This window comes from Pseudopodoces humilis, chromosome 2 (assembly GCF_049639895.1).
Source record: "Pseudopodoces humilis isolate 2021_Gansu_Grassland_sample_001 chromosome 2, ASM4963989v1, whole genome shotgun sequence".
Classification (NCBI taxonomy): domain Eukaryota; kingdom Metazoa; phylum Chordata; class Aves; order Passeriformes; family Paridae; genus Pseudopodoces; species Pseudopodoces humilis.
Window position 1 is genome coordinate 61,587,389 of NC_142201.1, and position 20,816 is coordinate 61,608,204.

The 20,816-nt window shown below is 38.6% G+C and overlaps 1 protein-coding gene across 1 annotated transcript in view; it reads right to left on the bottom strand.

The window, feature by feature from the left end:
- Positions 1–342: 342 nt before the first annotated feature.
- RCBTB2 (RCC1 and BTB domain containing protein 2) overlaps positions 343–20,816 on the bottom strand; it is a 30,684-nt gene continuing 10,210 nt past the window's right edge. The window contains exons 4-13 of the mRNA XM_088051565.1: positions 20,229–20,379; positions 18,513–18,679; positions 17,722–17,880; positions 16,627–16,734; positions 14,384–14,526; positions 12,475–12,665; positions 9,612–9,738; positions 6,518–6,654; positions 5,781–5,911; positions 343–3,952 (exon numbers count right to left, since the gene is read on the bottom strand). Of these exons, the coding sequence (XP_087907691.1) occupies positions 3,812–3,952; positions 5,781–5,911; positions 6,518–6,654; positions 9,612–9,738; positions 12,475–12,665; positions 14,384–14,526; positions 16,627–16,734; positions 17,722–17,880; positions 18,513–18,679; positions 20,229–20,379 (1,455 nt within the window). The 3' untranslated portion in view covers positions 343–3,811. The remainder of the gene's footprint in view (positions 3,953–5,780; positions 5,912–6,517; positions 6,655–9,611; positions 9,739–12,474; positions 12,666–14,383; positions 14,527–16,626; positions 16,735–17,721; positions 17,881–18,512; positions 18,680–20,228; positions 20,380–20,816) is intronic.

Here is a 20,816-nt window from a genome sequence, read left to right on the forward strand (position 1 = left end):
ACAGTACAAGCTGAAATATTTTAAAATGTAACAAGCTGGCCATAATATACATTTGCTTAAGAAACAATGATTGGTGTTCTGAGGATTATTTTATTAATCACAGTTTATTAAGCCACCAGGGTACTGATTTCTTTGAAAGGTGGAAATATCCTTCAAGAAATTCTCCAGCTTACAAGTGTGTTACCTGGTGACAGTGATTTCCTGAAGAACTTACATAAATAGCCTTCATGGCAGTCTGTGGACTATCTGGTTTACTCCCTGCCCCTCCCCAGTCTCTTCAGTCTACAAGCACCAAACTTCCTTCATTGTTACTGAAAAGAAAGGAAAAAAATCCCACTCAAATTGTTTTAAATATTATGGTATTTTTATTAATGGTCTATTAAACCAGGTAAGTTGGTATAGAAACAAAAAAAAATCATTTATATTCAGGCTGTAAACTTTCTACAGCATTAGGTGGTGGCCACTGAATCCTGCCTCTATGGGGCAAATAAATGCTTTGTTTTACAAGGAAAGCCCATGGAAAGTGTTTAAGTCATATTAAAACAGCAGTTTACATAGTTACCAAGCATTGTAACAAAACTCTAGTGGTGGGTACTAGACGACAATGCTGTGCTGGCTTGTAGCTTCAGTAACTTAGGAGAACCATAAAATGACCCTACCCATGTAATTTGTTTTTCTTTCCAGATTCCTTTCTGGAAAGTGGAACATTGCTCTTTATTTAAACCCCAGACAAAGTTTCTGCTTGATCAAATTTTTACTTTTTAATAAATACCTTTTGTCTGTGGTATCCTTAAACAGGATAGTATTTTATTAAGTATTTAACCTGCAACATCCACAAACACAAGGTTGTTGCAGACTATCTCACAACAGTAAAATGCATCCCTAATTTTTTCTGAAATGTCCCATGGTTGATTTTCAAGCATACATTTACATCCATGCACCCACATTTAATGACCTAAGCCAGCGAAGATTTTTTTTTAACACATGCAACAAAAATTAAAAAATTAAAAAAATAAATGTTTCTATGAATGTAACACTATCACATCCAGGTCAGATGATACAGAATAAAAGCCAACACTGACACATCAGACCTTTAGAATCACCCTCATTCAGTCCAGAGATGCTTTTTCTCAAAATTACAGGCTTTGTCACTTATTCTGAAATTGGAAGTAGGCTTTAATGTGTATGGTTGATTGGAAGTAAGGAGCAGGGCAGAAGTAAATTGGAAAAAAAAAATGATGCTTGGTTCTATTAAGCCAAAAATGTCTTGCTGCAAGCAGCATGCCATTTCAGCTGCCATCTCTGTTCAACTACTTTGTTATGAATTTGAGCTAATGGGGGAGAGTGGTGTCCCTCTCCAGTGCTATCATTCCATGCAGTAGCATCCCCAGAGAACCAGAGAAGGTTTCTGATGAGATATTGAGTCAAAAACCCCCCATCATTTCACATTTATAATTTTCTGTTTGATTCTTCTGAGTAAAACAACACAAATGTGTGGAGAGACCTTTCATAGTACCCACCTGAGGAAAGGTGGGGCTGACAAGCCAGTACCAGGGGTGGAGGTGCTCTGCTGGTTCCATTTCCCAGAGAGATTGGATGTGTGCCAGTGTGATGCCATCGGGGTGGGTGGGACAGGGGCTGGTGCCAGCTGCTGCCCCAAGGCTGGGATGTGGTCCTACGCCCTCGTTCCGTGCACTGATACCCTCAAGGAATGCTGGCAGCTGAATCTGGCATCTTAGGGATATTAACCAGGGATATGCAGCCTTGGCTTACATGGAATCCCTTGTCCACACTTTGGTATGATCAGTGCTGGGCTAGAGCACACAAGGTTGGCAGTAAAGCTGAGCCCTACTATAACACTAGTTCTCTGTCTGTGCTGGTGTCAAGTGCTTCTCAACACAAACCAAAACTGATCTCCTCCAGCAAAGTCATGTTTTTGATGAATCTGCATTATGTATTGGAAAGGTTTTGACCACTTCTGTTTGACTACAAAATACTGACACAGCTGCTAAGAATGGACTCAACACTGCTGAAGGAAGTTGTAGTCATCGCTGAGGAGGTGGCAGACTGTACGTGGTAGCAGTAGATGATCCAGCATATTCCTAGTGAGAGGTTGAGGCAAATGTCTCAAAGATGTGTAAATATTTACCACAGCAGTTTCTAAAATATTTTCTCATCACCATCTTCCTAAGTAAATTCTACTACCTGCCTGCTTCACTTTCCACTCACACCCACAAGGCCTGGGGTGAAGGGAAACTCGCTTCTCCTTTTCTGAGTATTTGCTGCTCTTTTTCCTCCTACTTTTCCTTAAAGAACAGGATTGTTTGAGAAATGAGCCTCCAATATGAACAGCTATTTCCAGCTTAGACACGAAGATGTGATAATATAAGGGAACTAAGTTCTTAGAACCACATTTGAGGATTAGAAAAGGTCATTGAAGGATGCCGTGGCACAGCAGGGACCTGCAGGAACATTGCATGACTACTTATATAATTAGTGTACTGACCCTGGTCATCCAGCTTTTTGTCTTCCTCATTTGTAAAATACTGCAAAAGGCACTTGAAGTCACTTCATTCAGTCAGAAACTTAAATTCTCAGGGTTAATTCACAGTTACCTGTTAGAAAACTCAAGTAAATGCTCCATGAGCTCCACCTCTTCTGTAATGGGGCAAACTTCCCACTGTGCAGCAGAGGTAGGGTTTTCACCTTAATTCACTTCAGCCAGTTAGGAATGAAGCATCTACTCTACCTTAGCCACCAATGATCAGTGCTGGGAGAGAGGTGTGTCCAAAGGGCAGCTCCTCTCTCCTGAACAGCCCTGTAAGTGGTGTGGGCACCTCACAGCTCTGACCACAGGAGAATCTGAAACGCCATATTTGGGCAAGATACCTTTATCACCATCTGGAATATAGTGTCAGTTCACTCTTACAATTTAATTAATTTGAAGTTATCACTTCAAAATCACCTTTTTCTCAATTTTTCTGAAGTTCATCTGTCTGAGGAGATATAGTAAGACAGGAATAAATAAGCCTCAAGCAGAACTTCCTTTCCTTGAAATCTTGTTTGGATTTGTAACTAGGTGATTTTCTTAGCAGTAAAACTCACAGTCTGACAATTCACATCCAGACAAACTTGGTGAGTGCTCCCATTGGGGTGCCAGGGACTATGCCCGGTGTAATGGAAAGGGAGATCCTTTTCATTCTGGCTAAACAACGAGACAAGTGCTGGGAACTCAAAACCGTAATACCCTGCTCAAGCACCTCATAAATTAACTCCAAATAAACACCAAGTGAGACATATCCTCCTACAAATCAGAAAGCCTCTCATCATAAAGGACTTACATTATTTTACCATATGTCCAGAAAAACAAGTATCTTCACTGGATTATAAAAAGAAGCCCGCAAAGCCATATTAACTGAGTTTTGAAACAAAAGTACACTATGAAAGTTTTAGCAGCAAACAGGTCACTGTCCCATAAAATCCAAACACAGACTGTTAAAAAAAAACAACAAAGACAGACTAGATAATTACAAGCTTAGTTTGCTTGACTTTGAGTGGGAAAGGTTAGTTACTACATTAGATTTTTGTGTTAAATTCTGGCTGTTGGCAATGAACAATCACCACACATCTACACTGTAGCCATCCTTACAAAAAAGCCTACATGTTAGTGGACTTCTACACACTCCCATAGCTGATGGACACCGAGACTTTCCTTCCAAACTACTGTTTGTGTTCACAGAGAAGCTCTCCGAAGGAAAATTATTTCCCAAAGGGAAAAGGACGTGCTCTTCAGCTTGGTAGTAGTCAGGCCTCAATTTCGGAATGCTCCCACTCTGCTGGCTTTGCTAATGAAGTTTTTCAGAAGGTCATGGTCCATGTCTGCAAAGCCTTGAGTTTGTGTAACAACAGTCAAATGGTTTATGCAAAATCTGAAGCAAAATTCTTCCAAGTCCTAGGAAAAAATTTGATTAATTTGTAATATGAATGACTGATAAAATTATTAACATTATCATTTTGGTTCAAATCTGTTTCAATCTAATTTAATTAGCAGAGCACATACCAGATTGTTCCCATTATCAATCCCTTTTCTGATCCTTTTGATGAGATCACAAATGATAGGATGAAATTTCTTTGTACAACCTATTCAATAAACCCCCTTTGAGAAAACAGGAGTAGCCACCTAGACCAACTCTAGAACTCCCATCACATTTACTAGAATTTACTACACATTACCAACAGGTGAAGCCATCAAATTGCCCCACACAGAACTACTAGAGCATCAATAACTCCTTTCTTGTCCTCCCTGCACTGCATTTGTGAGTGGTCCTGTGAAAAACAGCAGATATGCTAGTCATGCTGGAAATAAAAGCAAAATACAATGCAAAGTGTGATGATGCTTGCTGATTGCAAACTGCATGTTAGGATACATGTGTCTTTCATGGCAAACCTAGGAATTGTATAATGGGATTCCCAGATCACACAAAAGGTTCTGTCTTGTCCTGGTCTCACTGTAAGAGGATGCTCAGCTCTCCAGCACTAGATGGGTACAAGCCATCAACCAGGACTGCACATAGCAAATTCTTAAACTCCTCACAACAGTGGCAATGCTCTCCATGCACTGGCTCAGTCTCCTTTATTTGGGACCTATGCAACAACTTGCTGTGAAGAAAAATTAATTACCTTCTGTAGCCAGAGCTGGAGCCAGCAGCAAGGAAGTCAGAATTGATCCATAAACTCTTCAAGGGTTATGTAGAGTTTTCCCTGCTATGCTGAGCTTGTATCAGCCCAGTACAGTGAAAGCACAACTCCTCTTTGCCCCAGCCATCCATGCCCTCTGTTCCTCATATCTGGGTTACAAATGCCTGGCAGCTTGTGATCTTACTATCTACTAACCTCCTGTTATCCCCTTTCAGTGAACAGAACTCACTGACTTCCAGCCTCCTCTTTGCAGTTCCTACACAAATTAATCTCGTGTAGCTTCCTGTCTCCATTCAGCACTGACTAACGCAAATTTTTTAACTCAGTGTTAGTTTCACTCTCTTCTACTTGCCTCCCATACTTGAAAGGTATCTAGAGCAATGTCCCCTGCATCTAAAATACATAAGCAGACTTTTTGAATAATAAAACCCACCACACAGTTATTTCCACAATCATGACAGCACTAAGAAGATGAGAAAATATCTTTGAAAGTGTTTACCAAAAAAAGCATGGATAACAGGTTGAGTGCTAGTGACTCATTCAAGAACCAAGGGCAGACCAGATGACAGGATATGGGGGGACTATTAACAATAGGTAATTTGTTGTATGTCAGCATAATTCATTGTAAACAGTACTGCAAAAGTGTTTTTTTTAAATAAAAGCACAAGTGCAAATACGCAGGGATTTTACCGGTAAATTCTCCCACTGCCTGTAAAAGCACCAGAATGACTGTACCAGACACCAACAGACAAAATGAACAGGTGGAGAACTCAGGGAGTGAAAGGGCAAAATCCGAAGGCAGAGATGTAAATGGCAATGAGAAATTTGCATGCCATCCCCTGCTATGCCATGTGACAAGGAAGGAAGCAGATTAAGATTTGACTCCCAGAGGCAAGCCAAAAGGGCAGGAAGAAAACACTAAATTGAGGGGTTTTTACAGCCTAAAAAGGGGAAAACAAACATTTGTTAAGCCAGAAAGGGAAATTACAGTAATCATGCCTCATCAGTTAAATACAGTCATGTTTACATTAGGCAGCTTCATTTCTCAGAAAACAATTGCTTACCTGAAGAGAAGTTCTTACCTGAGCTTCATACTTGACTGCGGCAGAAAGAAGAGCAATAGCATTCTCTTCACAAATCCCTTGTTTGATCGTTTGCTGGCAAAGTTTTTTCAGTCTGTTTTCTCTATACAGTGTTGCCAAATCTAGCAGCCCTGTGAAAATTTATACAGCTTTAACTATTCTGGTGCAAAATATATTAGTGTCTTTTCAAATTAATCAATCACCCTTTTGTTTTAGGCTGAATTAGGCAAAGACTTGCTCTGTTTTTTTCCCTAGATGATGTGAGCATTTTTTAAGGTCCCCTACAGACCTTTTAAAAAAGGAATAATTTTATTACTGTGCAAGTGTTTTATTCTCTTATTCTCATTCTGGACACCAATTACTGACTTTCATCCTCTTATATTCATGCAGGGAAGAGCTCCCTTTTCATTCAGGATCAAAAATCACTACAGCTGCTCAAGCAGGTAAAGTTTCAGGATGGCATTAGTGCCCTTCTAAATAAAAGGAAGTTCTTAATAAGAGTAACATGAGTTCTCTCTGAAAACTTTTCACCTTTGATCTCATTGCATGCTCACCATGCATTCTCCTTGGGCACATTTCCTGCTACTGCATCCTTTCTTCCTGACACCTGCCAAACTCGAGATTTAAGTGCTAGTGAAACTAAACTCAACAAGCCCCACTTTCCTTACCCTATAACGACACATAGTTTGAACTTTTCAAGAACAATGATCTGGAGTAATTCCATTTATGGCAAATACCTATTGCATCTTCAGGAGGGAGCCTAATGTTGTCTGTATACAGATACTCCAGGAAGGCTCGGTAAACAGGATAAGAAAATTCACTCATTTCTATAATTTCATCATCATTATTGAGTATGGAGCGAAAATGTTCACACCTACAAAACATGAACAAAGATTGTACACTGTAAAGAGTTAAGCTTGAAAGACGAGCTGCAGCAAGAAGTTGGTAAAAAAAATACATCAGTCCTAACATACTAAATACAGAAGCAGAACCTCTAGCTACATGATTTCTTGCTTTGAACATGTTCATTTCTTTAAGCCTTATAAGCCTGATATATATAATTCAGAATTTTATTTCTGTTGTTAATATTTTATGGCAGGCTTCATTTCTACTTACAATATCTACAAGGATTATCCATCTGGTTTTGATGCCATTTTTTACAATATATTATACATTAGCAATCAATTTTATTACCTGTCTTGTAGCAGATAAAGTTTACAATTAACTTAGGCATTTCTGAGATTTGACCCTGATTTCTCCAGCATTTCCTAATGAAGAGGGAAATTATTAATAATTTTAGATATAATTTATTCCAGTGTCAGAGTCCATGCACAATTTAGCATTAATCATTACATTCAAGGATTAAATTATTGAAAGTGAAGACACTCTCAGATCTTTCATCTTTTTCTTACAAGTCTGAATATTTTGTGACAAATACAAACAAGGACATATCACTGCCTTTGGCAGCTGTAATCTGCAACTTCCAGTTCACAGTAGGTGAATTGTTAGAGTTGTTACAGTTACAATGCACTGTAACTTACTGTTCCCTAAAAACCATCCTAACATGCACATTGTTTTCAAAATTTTTGTTGATAAAATTAATATCTCCACTTCTGATAACTTCTCATAACCCCAGTTTAATCATACTTCTTTGTTCTACACTAATTTGTAACTCACCCACATCTGAATTTTCTCTTCTTTTACTCAAACTTTCCTGTAAAAAGTAGGATGGTTTCTTTTTATTGTCTCTGAGACAAAACTACAACATAAAGACAGTATCACTTAAATCCAAATAAAAAATAATCAATTAATGACTAAGTTCTTCACATTTTACTGGTTACTGAAAGAAATTTTTATCTTAGTATTTTGGTTATTTTAATAAAATAATGTAACCTTTTGTCAAATTCATAAAGAGATAAAAGTCATTATCTAGCTTCTGCCACATCTTTTACCACATTCTGACATTGGGAGAGGCAGACAAAACTGTTTTGCCTCCCAGAGGCCCATGATCCATCCAGCATGGATCAGACCTTGAGAATGGTCTATGCCCCAATGGCACCACACAAAAGTCAGAGAGAAGGTGGTAAACACTGATCCCTGAAAAATTAATAAGTAAATGGCAATAAAAATTGGTTAGAACACATCCTCCAGTCTGTAAAGTATGTTGGAGTGACTCATCCTTTGGAGTGTCTCTCCCTGTCAGTATCCCTCAGCAGACACAGCCCAGACACCCAGTTCTGGCTGGCTGAATGCAGTGCTGGTAAATCCCAGCACTGAGATATCTCCGTTCCTGCAGGCAGTGCTGGCCTTGGGCTGCTCCCTGACATTTCTCCACCACTGCCAGCCAATAACCACCAACAATGGGATCCAGTTCAAGAATAGAACAAGATGGAAAAAAGTCCTCATGAGCAGCAAAAAAGTGACTAAACAATGAAAAGGAACTTTTACCAGCACTGCTTTCATGACAATGGCTCCAGAAGAGGCCAAATGCTTCAAAACACCTTTTTTAAATACTTTGATCCAGTTGCACCATGACAGTAAAGAAAACAGTAATTTTACAAACTCTGCCTGATGCTTCATTATTCCTCCATAGTGTTTGGTACCAAATATGTAAACCCATTTTAGAATTAGACATATTTCCTTCACAGAATGCCATATAATCTGAGAAAAGTAGAGCAAGAAAAGGTAAATAAGGGAACACTACATATAGTCTGATTATCAGAACAAGGAACCTCAGGAACATTTTCGGCATACATAAGATTTGGTGTGGTATCTGATGGAGAATACATGGCATTCCAAATGAATGGGTGGACCATAGGCACGAGTGTAATGTACAAGCAATGAAACCAGTAAAGGGAAGACAAAACTAATACAGGCAATCAGAGTAGTAAGAGGAGAACAGAAAAAAAACCCAAAAAACAAGGGCAGGCAAGAAAGAATAGGGAATTTCAATTTTATGCAATAATATACAAGAAATCACCTACAGGACTCAGAAGCAAAAGTAGGAAGAAGTGGTGATAAGCTGAGTGAGATAGCTGAGCATTTTGAGGAAAAAAATAGCAAAGAGAGAACCATATTATAACAATGAGGAGGATGAAGCAGAAGCAGTTGGCAAGGCAGAAGAGATCTAAAGCATTGCCTCTAGAATATCACAGGAGAAATCACATCAGCAGTAACAAATTAATCTCTGTGCATGTTAATAACAATGAGATCATTCTGTAGATCTGCTTATGTCAAATCTCACCATAAAGTGGTCTTAACTTGCAAAAAGTTGTAGAAACAGAAAAAAAATGCCAGCTTAAAAGTCAAACTCACTGATAAGAGAGTTTAAAACACATGGAACAAGAAATCTGTCATAAAAGGGGAAAAAAGATCATTGGGATAGCACCTACAGAAGTTGCTGAAACAACTGAAGGGTCCTGTGGAAGGAAAGAGTGTCAAGAATAAACACAATCCTCTCAAATCATTCTGGTGGAGGAAACCAAACATACAAAGAAGGAAAAAACTGATTCTAACTACTGAGAAGATAGCAGAAGGAAGACAGCCTTTTCCTTGGCAGAAAAGGGTTATCGGAAATCAAGGTCAAGGCCATTTAGGAGCACAAAGGAGGATAAATGTTAGATGGAGGGAAGTGATGGAAAAGCAGGTAGTAGAGCAATATGTCTGATAATTACAAAGAGAGTAACAGTGATGAACAGCAGATGAATCCCTGGCTCAGGGAAAAGGGAATTTTTAAGAATAAGTCAAGATTTTTTTTGCAGTGATGACTCAGCACAGTGTACTACTACACTACACTGTTTAGTTTATACAATTTATACGTTTGTTCCTTACCTAATTTTGAGAAGAACTTTATGAACATGAATGTATTTTCCATCCACTAGGAACTTCAGGTCTGCTGTTTCAGGGTTGTCAAATTCCTTCTTTAGTGACTGGGCTACTGTTAGATGGTCATCAGGCTCTAGAATAAATAGAGGACTTATATAAAGTAGTAAGCAATACAAATATCTCCCACTACAATATTCTGGGTATCTGTCAGCAATTAACACTCTGAATAAATACATCTCCTTAAGGCTAGTAAAACCCCCCCAGAAGCCTATGTGTTCTGTATGGGCCAGAAAAGAAAAGAAAGGACAGTTTTCTTCAGTCCTTTCTAGTTTCCTGCTCCAAGCAAATATCTCTATTAAGAAATCAGTGAATTTCACTCTAACTCATCTATACAAGGCCAGAAAAAAAAACATTAACAGTCTCAGAAATTTACTGCTCCATATGATAGAAAATGCTACCAACCACTACTGAGTATATCAAATTAAAACTGTTAGTTACTATAAGATCTTCAAAAGATCAATAAAAAAAATAATAAAATTTTCTGAAATGCTATCATGAGAAGACATTACAGCAAATGTAATCTATTTGAATCTTTGAAAAGTCATCCATTATCTGCATACAAAATTTTTACCTCCTCAACTGATCCAAATCTCCATCACATAAGCCTCAGGGAACTGTTTTCTTTAATACTACTAAAAAAATCAACAACCCACTCCATCCCCAAATCTCATTCTTAACTGTGACAACATTTTGTCTTCTTACCATATAAATACACATTATGGGTTTACAGAGTTTTTGTGGGTCAGTAATTAGTTGTTCTCTACAGAAAATTACATAAATGCTAGGTCCTGTAACCTATCAAGCTAGAAATTAGAATAGTATTCTGCTGGAAATGGAAAGACTTTCTCCACAAGCTCTAGAAAAAGCTTAACACACATATACACTTTGATACTGTTACACTTTGTTTAGCACAGTAATTTTGAATTTCATTTAGAGAATGTCAGGTATACACAATTTGGGTAGGTACTGGTAAAATGGATAGGGAAAAATAAATATTTCTGAAACAATGATACTGTAAAATACTTTATTAGTTCTTATTTTGTACAGTGTGTGGTTTATTTATTCAGACCTCTGCTAGCTAAACAAGTAAGCATTTGAGCAAATGCAAAGCTGAAATACTTCTTCAAAGTCAACTGGCAATCCAGATGTCCACCAAGATGCATCTGCAGTTGACTTCTACAGCCATTAGAGGAAAACTGAATATAGTGGGGTTCAGCTTTGAAACTCTTAGAGGGAAACCAGATGCTTTTATTTGTTACAGCAGTGAAGAAGGAACCTGAGGAAGGAAATGAAGAGGCAGTTCCCACTGATGAGGAACAAAGCCAAGCAAACTCCTTAGCAGGCAGTTCTAAGAATTGTATTAGAAATGTTAGAACTGCCACAAATATGGAGAGAATGGGAATACCTGGGTGTGGAAACACCAGAATAAAAAACACGAAGAAGGACTGTAAGCATGGCAGATGTCCATGGCATGTAGGTCAGCAGATGTAAGATCCCAGCACACAGCTGCCTGAGGATTCTCACCATGCATACATCAGATGACAAATAACAGTGAGTCAGTCCTGACAGCTTGCCAGGGTGGGACAGGATGAGGAGGCCAGTCACCCTCAGCTCCTGGAGTGTGCAAAAAGGCACAACTGAAACCAGCAGAGTCACACAACTAAAAACGACCCAGGAGACAAGACAAGGGCCTGACAGCCAGCATCCTTTATCCTGTGTCATCACAAGGAGCCCTGTTCAGGCCTCCCGAATAGTGCCAGGATGCTGGAGATAATACTTGGCACATATGAAGAAGTGGCTTTGAAAGTGCCTATGAAACTTGTTTTGTTTAAAAGTAAAGTAACCTTTTCCTCCTATGAGGCTTCACCTTATGCTTTGGTACAATGTTGCTACAGTGTTGTGGTGCTATTTCCAAAGGGACCAAGAAGTCAAGGTCAAAAAACCCCAAGCCCTGCCCCGCCAAAACCACACAATAAACAAATACACAAACCCCCCAAGAAGGGCAACAACAAACAAAAACCCAAAACTCACAAGAAGCCAAAACAAACAAACAAAAGAACCCAACAACAAAAAGAACCCAAACAAACCAAGAAAAAAACCTCCAACAACACCCCAGTAATTTCATTAGAAACCATTATTGGATTAAATTGTAGCTGAAGCATGCTCTCTCGTACCAGTGAGCTCTTTCTTATCTCTTATTCTTAACTCTTTCTCATCAAGGCCATCAAGACAGATCTTAATGCTAATCAAACATCTGAGATCCAGCAACTCATCTCTTCAGAAGATCAGGTCATGATCATTTGTGATGAGACTGAGTGCTTGTGGCAAACTCAGAACATGGCAATTTGGATCCTCAATTCTTAGTACTCTACTTAAAGGCATCAAAGAAAGCTTCAGAGCTCCTAAATGTTCTGCATGGCTTCCTCAAATCTCCAAATTCAAACTCAGCTCTTCTACCCAGAGCCACTGGACAGTCACATACAGAGGCTACAGAAAAAATACTCCCCAAACCTCAGGCATTGCCTGATAGAGATAAGTCACATCAATAAAACAGATTTTATTATTATTATTATTATTATTATTATTATTATTATTATTATTATTATTATTATTTAGCACTGCCATCAGGCTTTAGCAATTCTTTATTCCATATTACCATTCACATATGTAACACGCCATTATGACTACACTTCCCAGTGTAAATTTTTGTGGGAAACAACGTTTAGGCTTCAAAGAGATGCAACAAACAGTTTTATGACCTGATGATTTTACCTGGAAGGTGTCAGAATAAAAAAATATTTCAGCTCACCTACGGAGAGCAGGCGCCACATGACAGCAGGGGTGGCGAAGCAGGCGAACACATCGTCAGTGCAGGCAAAGTGGGTAAGGTGGGGGAAGGTCACAGACTGCCCCCGGCACTGGCCCCACATGTACACCTGGCCACTCTGGGTCTTGGCCGCCGACGTGTGCGCAGAGTGGCAGGCGGCAATCTCGATAACTCTGAATTTACAAGCAAACAAAAAGGGGAAAAAAAGCAAGGCACACCCATTAAGAACAAAATGCAGTGAGTAAGCCCACTGCCTCCTGTCTTTCTCTAGTGCAAGATGTACTTTTAAGCATGCATGTAAGCAAGAATGCTTTCTGGTCACACACAGCAAAACCAAAGGGGCTGGCAGTGTTTCTGCAAACAGCATGCACTCCAAGTTTCTCTTTGGAAAAGCATCTTGGGAGCGAGCAGCCAGGGATGCAGCAGAGCCCTGTATCTGCTGCAGTACATGTTCTGCTGGCCCCTCAGCTCTCCCAAGCAAAGCTGTGATGAGTTTCAAATCTCTGAGTGTCCTTGGTGGTGCTGGGCAGTGAGGTGAGTGGCTGTATTAAGCCATAGAGAACAAATACTTGGAGAAGATGAAGAAGGAAATGAGGAGGCACTAAAAAAAAATTAAAATTGCATTTTGGCTTATAACAGGAAGAAAATGAAAGTCTTTTTTCTGTTTGCTTATTGGTAACAATTATAAACCTAAACATACTTCTTCCTACTCATAGAATTATTATTACTTATGTTTAAAGGATTTGTATTTTGAAAATTAAAATTTAGAACCAAACAGCACTTAAAGCTGTTTCTAAGTGTCTTTTAGCTAGGCTATGTCTCTAATCCTAAGGTTGATTTAGGACTTCAAAACTCCCACTGTGTACAGCATTACACAATCCACTGTTTTGCAGTCTGCTTGTTTACTTGTGTTCTCAGCTGCCTGGGGATAATGGCAGGGAAACAACTTGTTTAAAGCTATATGCACAAATCTTGCAGGCTTTAGTGAAGTAATATTTTCAGTGACACCAAGAATTCATATTCTGACCAACAAAAGGCAAAGGCAGCATGCAACATTAAAACTTGTATTAAATTATTATTGTAACATTTTAACCGTGGCTAAAGTGTTTGGAAAAAAGAAAATCAGTAACATCTGAAGCAAAAAATACACAAAGTACAAAAAATACACACAAAGAAATAGCAATGTTCAAGATCAGGCCATGTCTCATCACCAGAGCAGCGATGCCACTTCCTCACACTGATGTACTCAGACACAGAGTTAAGAGGGACATCTCACATTCCTTCCTATTCACAACAGGAGCCCAAAATCAAGATTTCTTACCATACACATACATGGCTTTACAACAGCAACAGAAATATCCTTCAAGGAGCTAGAGGAAAATATTTAACTTGCAAAAATCAAAGCTTAATTTTTAGGCAGCAATACCAAGAAAGAACTCCTCCCTTTCCCTGTCTCCTGGGTTATGAGCCAGATTTAATAGCAGAAATGACACAAATTGCAGATGTCCACCCTTCACTTTTTCTGAGTACACTTCTTGCCAAAAGTAGCACATTAAAATACAATTTATATTCACAGATAATAAAGCTTTTGTTGCTGATTTCAAGCAATGAAACTACACCACTGAAGGGTAAGGCCTGTGAAGTACAGTGTGAGCCAAAGCAGAAAATAGCATATTCAGGCTCAAAATATTCAGTTTCTCTTTCACAGGGATGGTTATGAGGCAGATTCAAGCACTTTCAGTGAAAATTCTCTTCAGATTTATCAGATGAACCATTGCAAAAAAATTATAGGCTCCTTCCCCCCAAAAAATAGATTAAAAATACCATCATTTTATGTAGTTCTTCTGTGAGTATGTCAACCAATGTCTGATTGCAAGACTGTAAGTATTACCTGTCCTTATCCACAATAACTGTTGTAGGGTAAGACTGGTTACTTTTATTCCCAGTACCTAACTGGCCGTATGAATTGGCTCCCCAGGCAAATATCTGACCTTCATCTGTTAGCACTAATGTATGTGCATAGCCACAGGCAACCTATAAGGAATAATAAAAAGAAGAAAAATCTCATTTTTATGTAATTGCAAGTTAATACAGATAGATGCATCTTAGGCTATAGGTTAAAGCCATTAATTCTAGACTATTGTAAAAATTACAAATACAGGTAAGTTTATTAAAAATGGAAGGAAAGTAGATGAGGTGACTTTGAGGAAAAAAATTTACCAATGAGAAACCCTGACAGATAATCTCAAGAGCAGAGCGAAAAAAACAGCTGGAAACTAAGAAAGAAGGAAAGCTATATGACAAATTTGAACAATATGCAGAAACATGAAGTTTGTCTGTCTTGCATTGAACCTTGCTCCATGGACAACTGCTCCATTATAAACAGCTTTACCACTGGAAAAACAGCTAAGGTCTCCCTGTCTGATCCTCTCAGCCCTGACTGACAGTCACACAAAACTGCCCCCTCCCTGTGCCAGCTCTAGTGCCCAGAGTACCCTCTGCTGAGATAACTCCCCATCCCTGCAAGTGTTCAAGGCCAGGTTCACTGGGGCCCTGAACAACCCAGCCTAGTGAAAGGCATCTCTGTCCATGGCAGGAGGTGGAACTGGATGGTTTTTAGGGTCCCTTTCAACCCAGTCTATTCTGTGATTCTCTAAACTTGCAACTCTGGAAGAAAATTCTCACAGTACAGTCTGAGAACCACACAAGATAAGCAACAAGAGCAATCCGCCAGGAAAGAGAGGGAAGAGACAAAGCTCTCCACATTGATGGCAGTTGATACACAACTTTGTCAACTCATAACCTCTTGTGGAAACCCCTCAGTCCTGCTGAGCTGCCTCCTCACATCAGATTGTTCAAAAAACCCACTTCAGATAGGCAGCACCTGCCCCACATACAGATAGATACACAGTGGCAACACTACCAGCAACAGTCTTGCTCTGCAGGAGTTACTGTAACTTAGTACAGAAGGCTACCAAAACCCAATCTACATTGTTCATAACTAGCTCACCTATCTTCATATGATGTGCAAAGATACACCATAAACACATATATTCCACTGACATCCATGAAGCATGTGATGTACTTTAAATGAAATAAACTATCAAGTTACTTACTGAATGGAGACCTACAACATTGTATTAATCAATATCGAGTAAATGAAGTGGAGGGAAATAGAATCTAAGCCAAACTTGCTGGAGCATTTACTCTCTAAATAGAAGAATAAATACAGGGAACACAATACTTACTTTATTATGTTACTATCCAGGAGTAGTTGCTACCAGCAAAGCTACTGTCTACATCCTAGGTACTGAGTGTAAAATTATGTGAGTTTCTTTTAAAAGACTTCAAAAATCCATAGCTTTCCTGAGTAAATGCAGTAAATAAGATCCAAAGTTCAAAATGCTCTTGCAAATTTTCACTAGGTTATAAAACCAATGTTTTCTAACAGCTTGTTCATTTTCCTGACAGTATCCTCTATTTTGCATGAATCAATAAAAAACTTTCAGTATCAGTCCTGCAGTTACTTTAAGTATTTTTTATTAGCCAAAAGAAGTTATCAATTTGCTAGTTACACCAGTGGCAGCCCCACTATTTGGTGAAGTCCAATAATCTCCAAAGGTCAAGATTAACTGTGGAATCATACCACATGTTAGCCAAATGCAGTGGGAGGCAATTTATTCAGACTCCAAACACCAGTAAGCCACTGTGGCTGGAGTGCAGTTCTAAAATGAAATTCAGTCTGCAAGACAGACAAAATGCTAAACTGCAGCATTTTTCCAGAAAAAAAAGGCAGAAGTTAACGAAGAATGGAATAGCCTAGAAAGATTCTGCTTTTTACTAAAATTACAGCGGTATTTTTTAAATGAACTTTCACAGGAAAAAAAGAACAAAACAAAACAAACATTTCTAACAGCCTAGTCCTCTTTAAGTAAAATCCTGACCTCACTGAATTCAATGGCAAAATTCCCACTGAACTCCACAGTTTCTCCCCTGTTGACAGAGGTCCATTTCAGGACACATGCTTTTTTATTCTGATGTCCCTTTAAACAAAGGACTGTCTCCTTCAGTTGCTGCCTATAGGACTCTTGCAGAGGTTCCTGGAGGGTTCGGGGTGGAGCAGCACAGACGTACCCGCTGCACACGAATGCCCTGCAGGGCTGCGATCCGGCACGGCGTGGGCTGGTTGCCGCTGCTGCCCAGCCCCAGCTGGCCATTCCCATTGTACCCCCAGACATAGACCTTGAAACAGAGACAGGGACTTTTAGCTCTTTGCTGCTTCTTCTCACTTCTTTTATTTTTTGTTTTAGGTAAAAACAAACATATTCACACATATACCTACCTATATAAACACATATACACACACGCACGTTTTTCTTTAAAATGCCAGTTATGTGCTCATGTAGCATTCTTAACTTCCATAGTCATTCTCTTTAGGAGTTAGATTATGTAGGACTACAATATTTTTAATATGAAGAACAGAAAATCAGTGATTCATATGGCTGCTTGCCAGCACAGTGTAAATCCAGCATACTTCCCTGTTTCAAAGAGCTGATTTCTCATTCCAAAATCTTCCAACAGGAAACACACTAGAACAAGTATATAATGGAAGCTGTGCACAACAGTTTGAGTAGGCAGCTTTATGCCAAACATAAGAAAAAGAGAAAATACTGAACTCTGATAATTTCAGTGACGTATGTTTTACTGCAGTCAATAGCTACTTAGTTCCAAACTCAAGTGTTTGGAGAAATAGAGCTAGCAAGATGTATACTGCCCAATATTATCAGCTCATATGAACGAAATCAATAACTCTACAACCTCCTTGTATCCTTGCAAAAAGGATAAAAAAGTATAAGACAGATTCAAGAGGTACTCCAGTACAACAAATATATGCAATGTACTTTTATTTTCTCTTAAGAGGTGTGAATATGAGCACTAAAAATTAAAATAACATTCAGTGATTATTCTCACATTCTCTGATCATCTTCACACACAATACTTCAGATTCTAGTACAGATAATAATTTACTTGTCTATGAATGCTAAAGACAGCAGTTGTTTAATAGCAAAGGTTTTTATGAGCATTACAAGCAGATAGACTTGAGGGAGTCTGGAAAGGTAAACTTCCTTTCTGAATAATAGCTCATTACTACCAGCTTTGAAATTATCTACATGCCAAGTTATTACATGAAGTAAAATCCAGTCCAAATATTCACTTGAAATTTCTTACCTCTCCATTTTCTACCACAGCCATAGAGCACATCTGTCCACAAGCTATATTAACAACTATTTTATTTTGTAGGCAGCTGGTAACTCTTCGAGGAATTGGCTGATTTGCTGTTGAACCAGATCCAACCTGGCCCGAGTTATTATAACCCCATGTGTATACCTGTTCCAAAAGAATTGTCACCAAAGATGGCTTTATTATATACAGTTCAAAGTACATATTCAAGAGATGAAAAAGCCATATAAATAAAAAATTTAATGTTTTATATGAAAGTGGATGTATTGCTTTACAGACCTAGGAAGACACATAGGTTTACAAATGAACTGTTTCTAACAAAAATATGCCTATCTTAATATTTATATATTCCATTCTTTTATGTTCCTGCACTCGAAGGTAAGAGGAAACACGATGACTGCAGTTAATGCTGGAAGAATCTATTGCTACTTTCCAGGAAACTTTTTACTTTGGCAGGTAAAATTCCTTACAGTGAATGTTATTTACATTAATATCAGCTTTAATGCCATTAAGCATTTGAAGTAGAATATAGCATAGGAAGGAGCTGGCTGCAAAACTTGTTATTACAAGCAGATGTGGCACAACATCAGTGTTCTGCACACACTTCAAAACAGCTACACCCTCACAAGTTTCAATTTTTTTAAAACATTTGTGTTACATAAGCCCTGTGAGGATTGCAAGAAGCAAGGTCTAATGCTATAGGTGCAGAGTGTTTTCCTGTTTCTCACATATGTGAGTTTCACTAAAAGAAAACAGATACTGGTTTTCACTGCACTCACCTCTCCATCAGATGTTAACACCATAGAATGGTGAGAGCCACAGGCAACCTCAATGACTTTCTTGTTCACCAAGTTAGTAGAGACTTGACAGGGAACAAAACCATGATTTGTTGTACCATTGCCCAGCTGACTATAAGCGTTATGACCCCATGTATACACTTCTCCTTCTACAAGAAAAATGTAAAAAGCTGGTTGAAAAAACCTCTACTTTTCCAATGAGTACACAACATAAAATTACAAACTATAAAGTCAAATACAGTAACAGATATGCATACTTAAGTGTATAAATACATATATGACCAATGGGGCTGTTCAGCCCATGGATGTACCAATGCTATTTGGCTCATATAGTGTTGACCACAAAGCCAAAAGGATAGTATCACCATAATCATAGTAAAGGAAAACAAACTGCTGCAAGAAAAGGGATGGTGTAATACAGAAAATAAAAGAATTAAATGACAGTCAGAGTCCCCATTTCAATTTCTTTGTTACTGACAATCAATCAGAATCCCTTGTCTATGCCCTTGCATTGTTCCCCACTTTGGAAAATTCAAATAATAAGCTTTCATTCCCTTACAATATGCATATTCCCTAAGAAGGGTTCTCTCTGAATTAAAAGACAATACCTGCTGCACTAAACCAATACTTCTCTATAATAACTGGTCAAACCTAATTACTTTATCCTATCAAATATGAACAACCTCTTCCTCAGTTCACCAACATGTGAATAAAAATTTCAGTAAGCATGTGAAACACACAGCACAGAAACATACAGCAAAGTGGAAATGACAATAATTAACACAGGAATTGTGTAACATAGAGCAGCCCTCTAAAAGGTAAGCTAAAAAAGGCTGTGCTGAAGAAAAGCTATTAATGCAAAGGGAGTCATGAGTAAAAATCCATCAAGGATCAGTTCTGGACCCTGCTCTTTGGCAGTACTTCACCATCATCAGGTTAAGGAGTACGAATGCATCAGTGGGATCTGCCAGTAACAAAGCTCAGAGGAATACAGATGCATACATAAAAAAGGCATGCAGAATGGTCTGGCATGAAGACTAGAGAAAATGATGGAACACAACTGAATGAAAAAGAACACATTTACAACACAATTCCCCTCACCTACTTTTAGTCATAACCTGGAATACTGAAAAACATATCCTCTCATTAACAGAGACAGGTAAGTGTGAATATCATCAATTAGGCTCTAACAGAACCTCACTGGGAACACAATATTAGTAATTTTTACTCAAGAGTAATGTACTTAATTATGAACATAAAAGCCACTACCACAATGTGGATAATAGAGTGTCAGTGCAGGAATCATGAAGGCTGGGAGGCAACATAATAGGTCTTTAAAGCACATCCAAAAGTAGGTACTGGAGGGAAAAGATGCATTTTAGCTGAAGGACAGTGTTGGCACAAGAACATAGGGGCATAATGTAGCCACTAATGCATTTCAAGAGCAATCAGAAGCCTCAAACTTTATTGAGAAGTGAAAGAAAAAACCCTTCCAAAAGCAGTAATAAGATCAAAGTAGGACTTGAAAAACTTCTGAAATTAACAAGCTAGCTGACATGCCATATTTACCAATTAAAATACATTTGACTTAACAGCCCAGAATACTCAGCTCTCTCTTTTATGTTACCAGCCCAGACCTTTCACACCTGCTGGATGAATTTTACTCTCTGCAAAAGTAATATTCAGACCATACTTTACCTTCCGTAGCAAGAACAACATGAGGGCCACTTCCATAACTCAGGCAGGCTATCTTTTTGCCACACAGGGAATCTAACCTCCTTGGTTCTATAGTGCTCTGCATGTCTCCTGTTCCCAGACAGCCGCTGCAGTTCATGCCAAGCACAAAAACCTGTTATAAAAGAATCACAGCCTCATAACTAGGTTGCAATGGAGAACCTCCCCCAAAGGTCAGCTAGTCCACCCTCATGCTCAACAAAGACCTGAACAGATCAGTTGACCAAGTCCATGTCCAAAAGATTCTTAAACATGTCCAAGGAAAACAAATCCCACAACTGCTTCAGCATTTAACCCCTCTTATGGCAATTTCTTCTTAGTACTGAATCAGAACATCCCATCTTGCAGTTTGTGTCCACTGCCTCTCATCCTGTCACTATGCACTTGCAACAAATGTCTAACTCCACCTTCTCTTTGTTCTCTGATTGTGGAAGGAAGCCTTTAACTTAAACTGAAATTGTTTCAGTAGCAAACAAATCAATCAGACATTTTTGCATGCAACTTTCTCTAGGTGTATTATTATACTACTGGCCTTCAGAATAACTTGATACA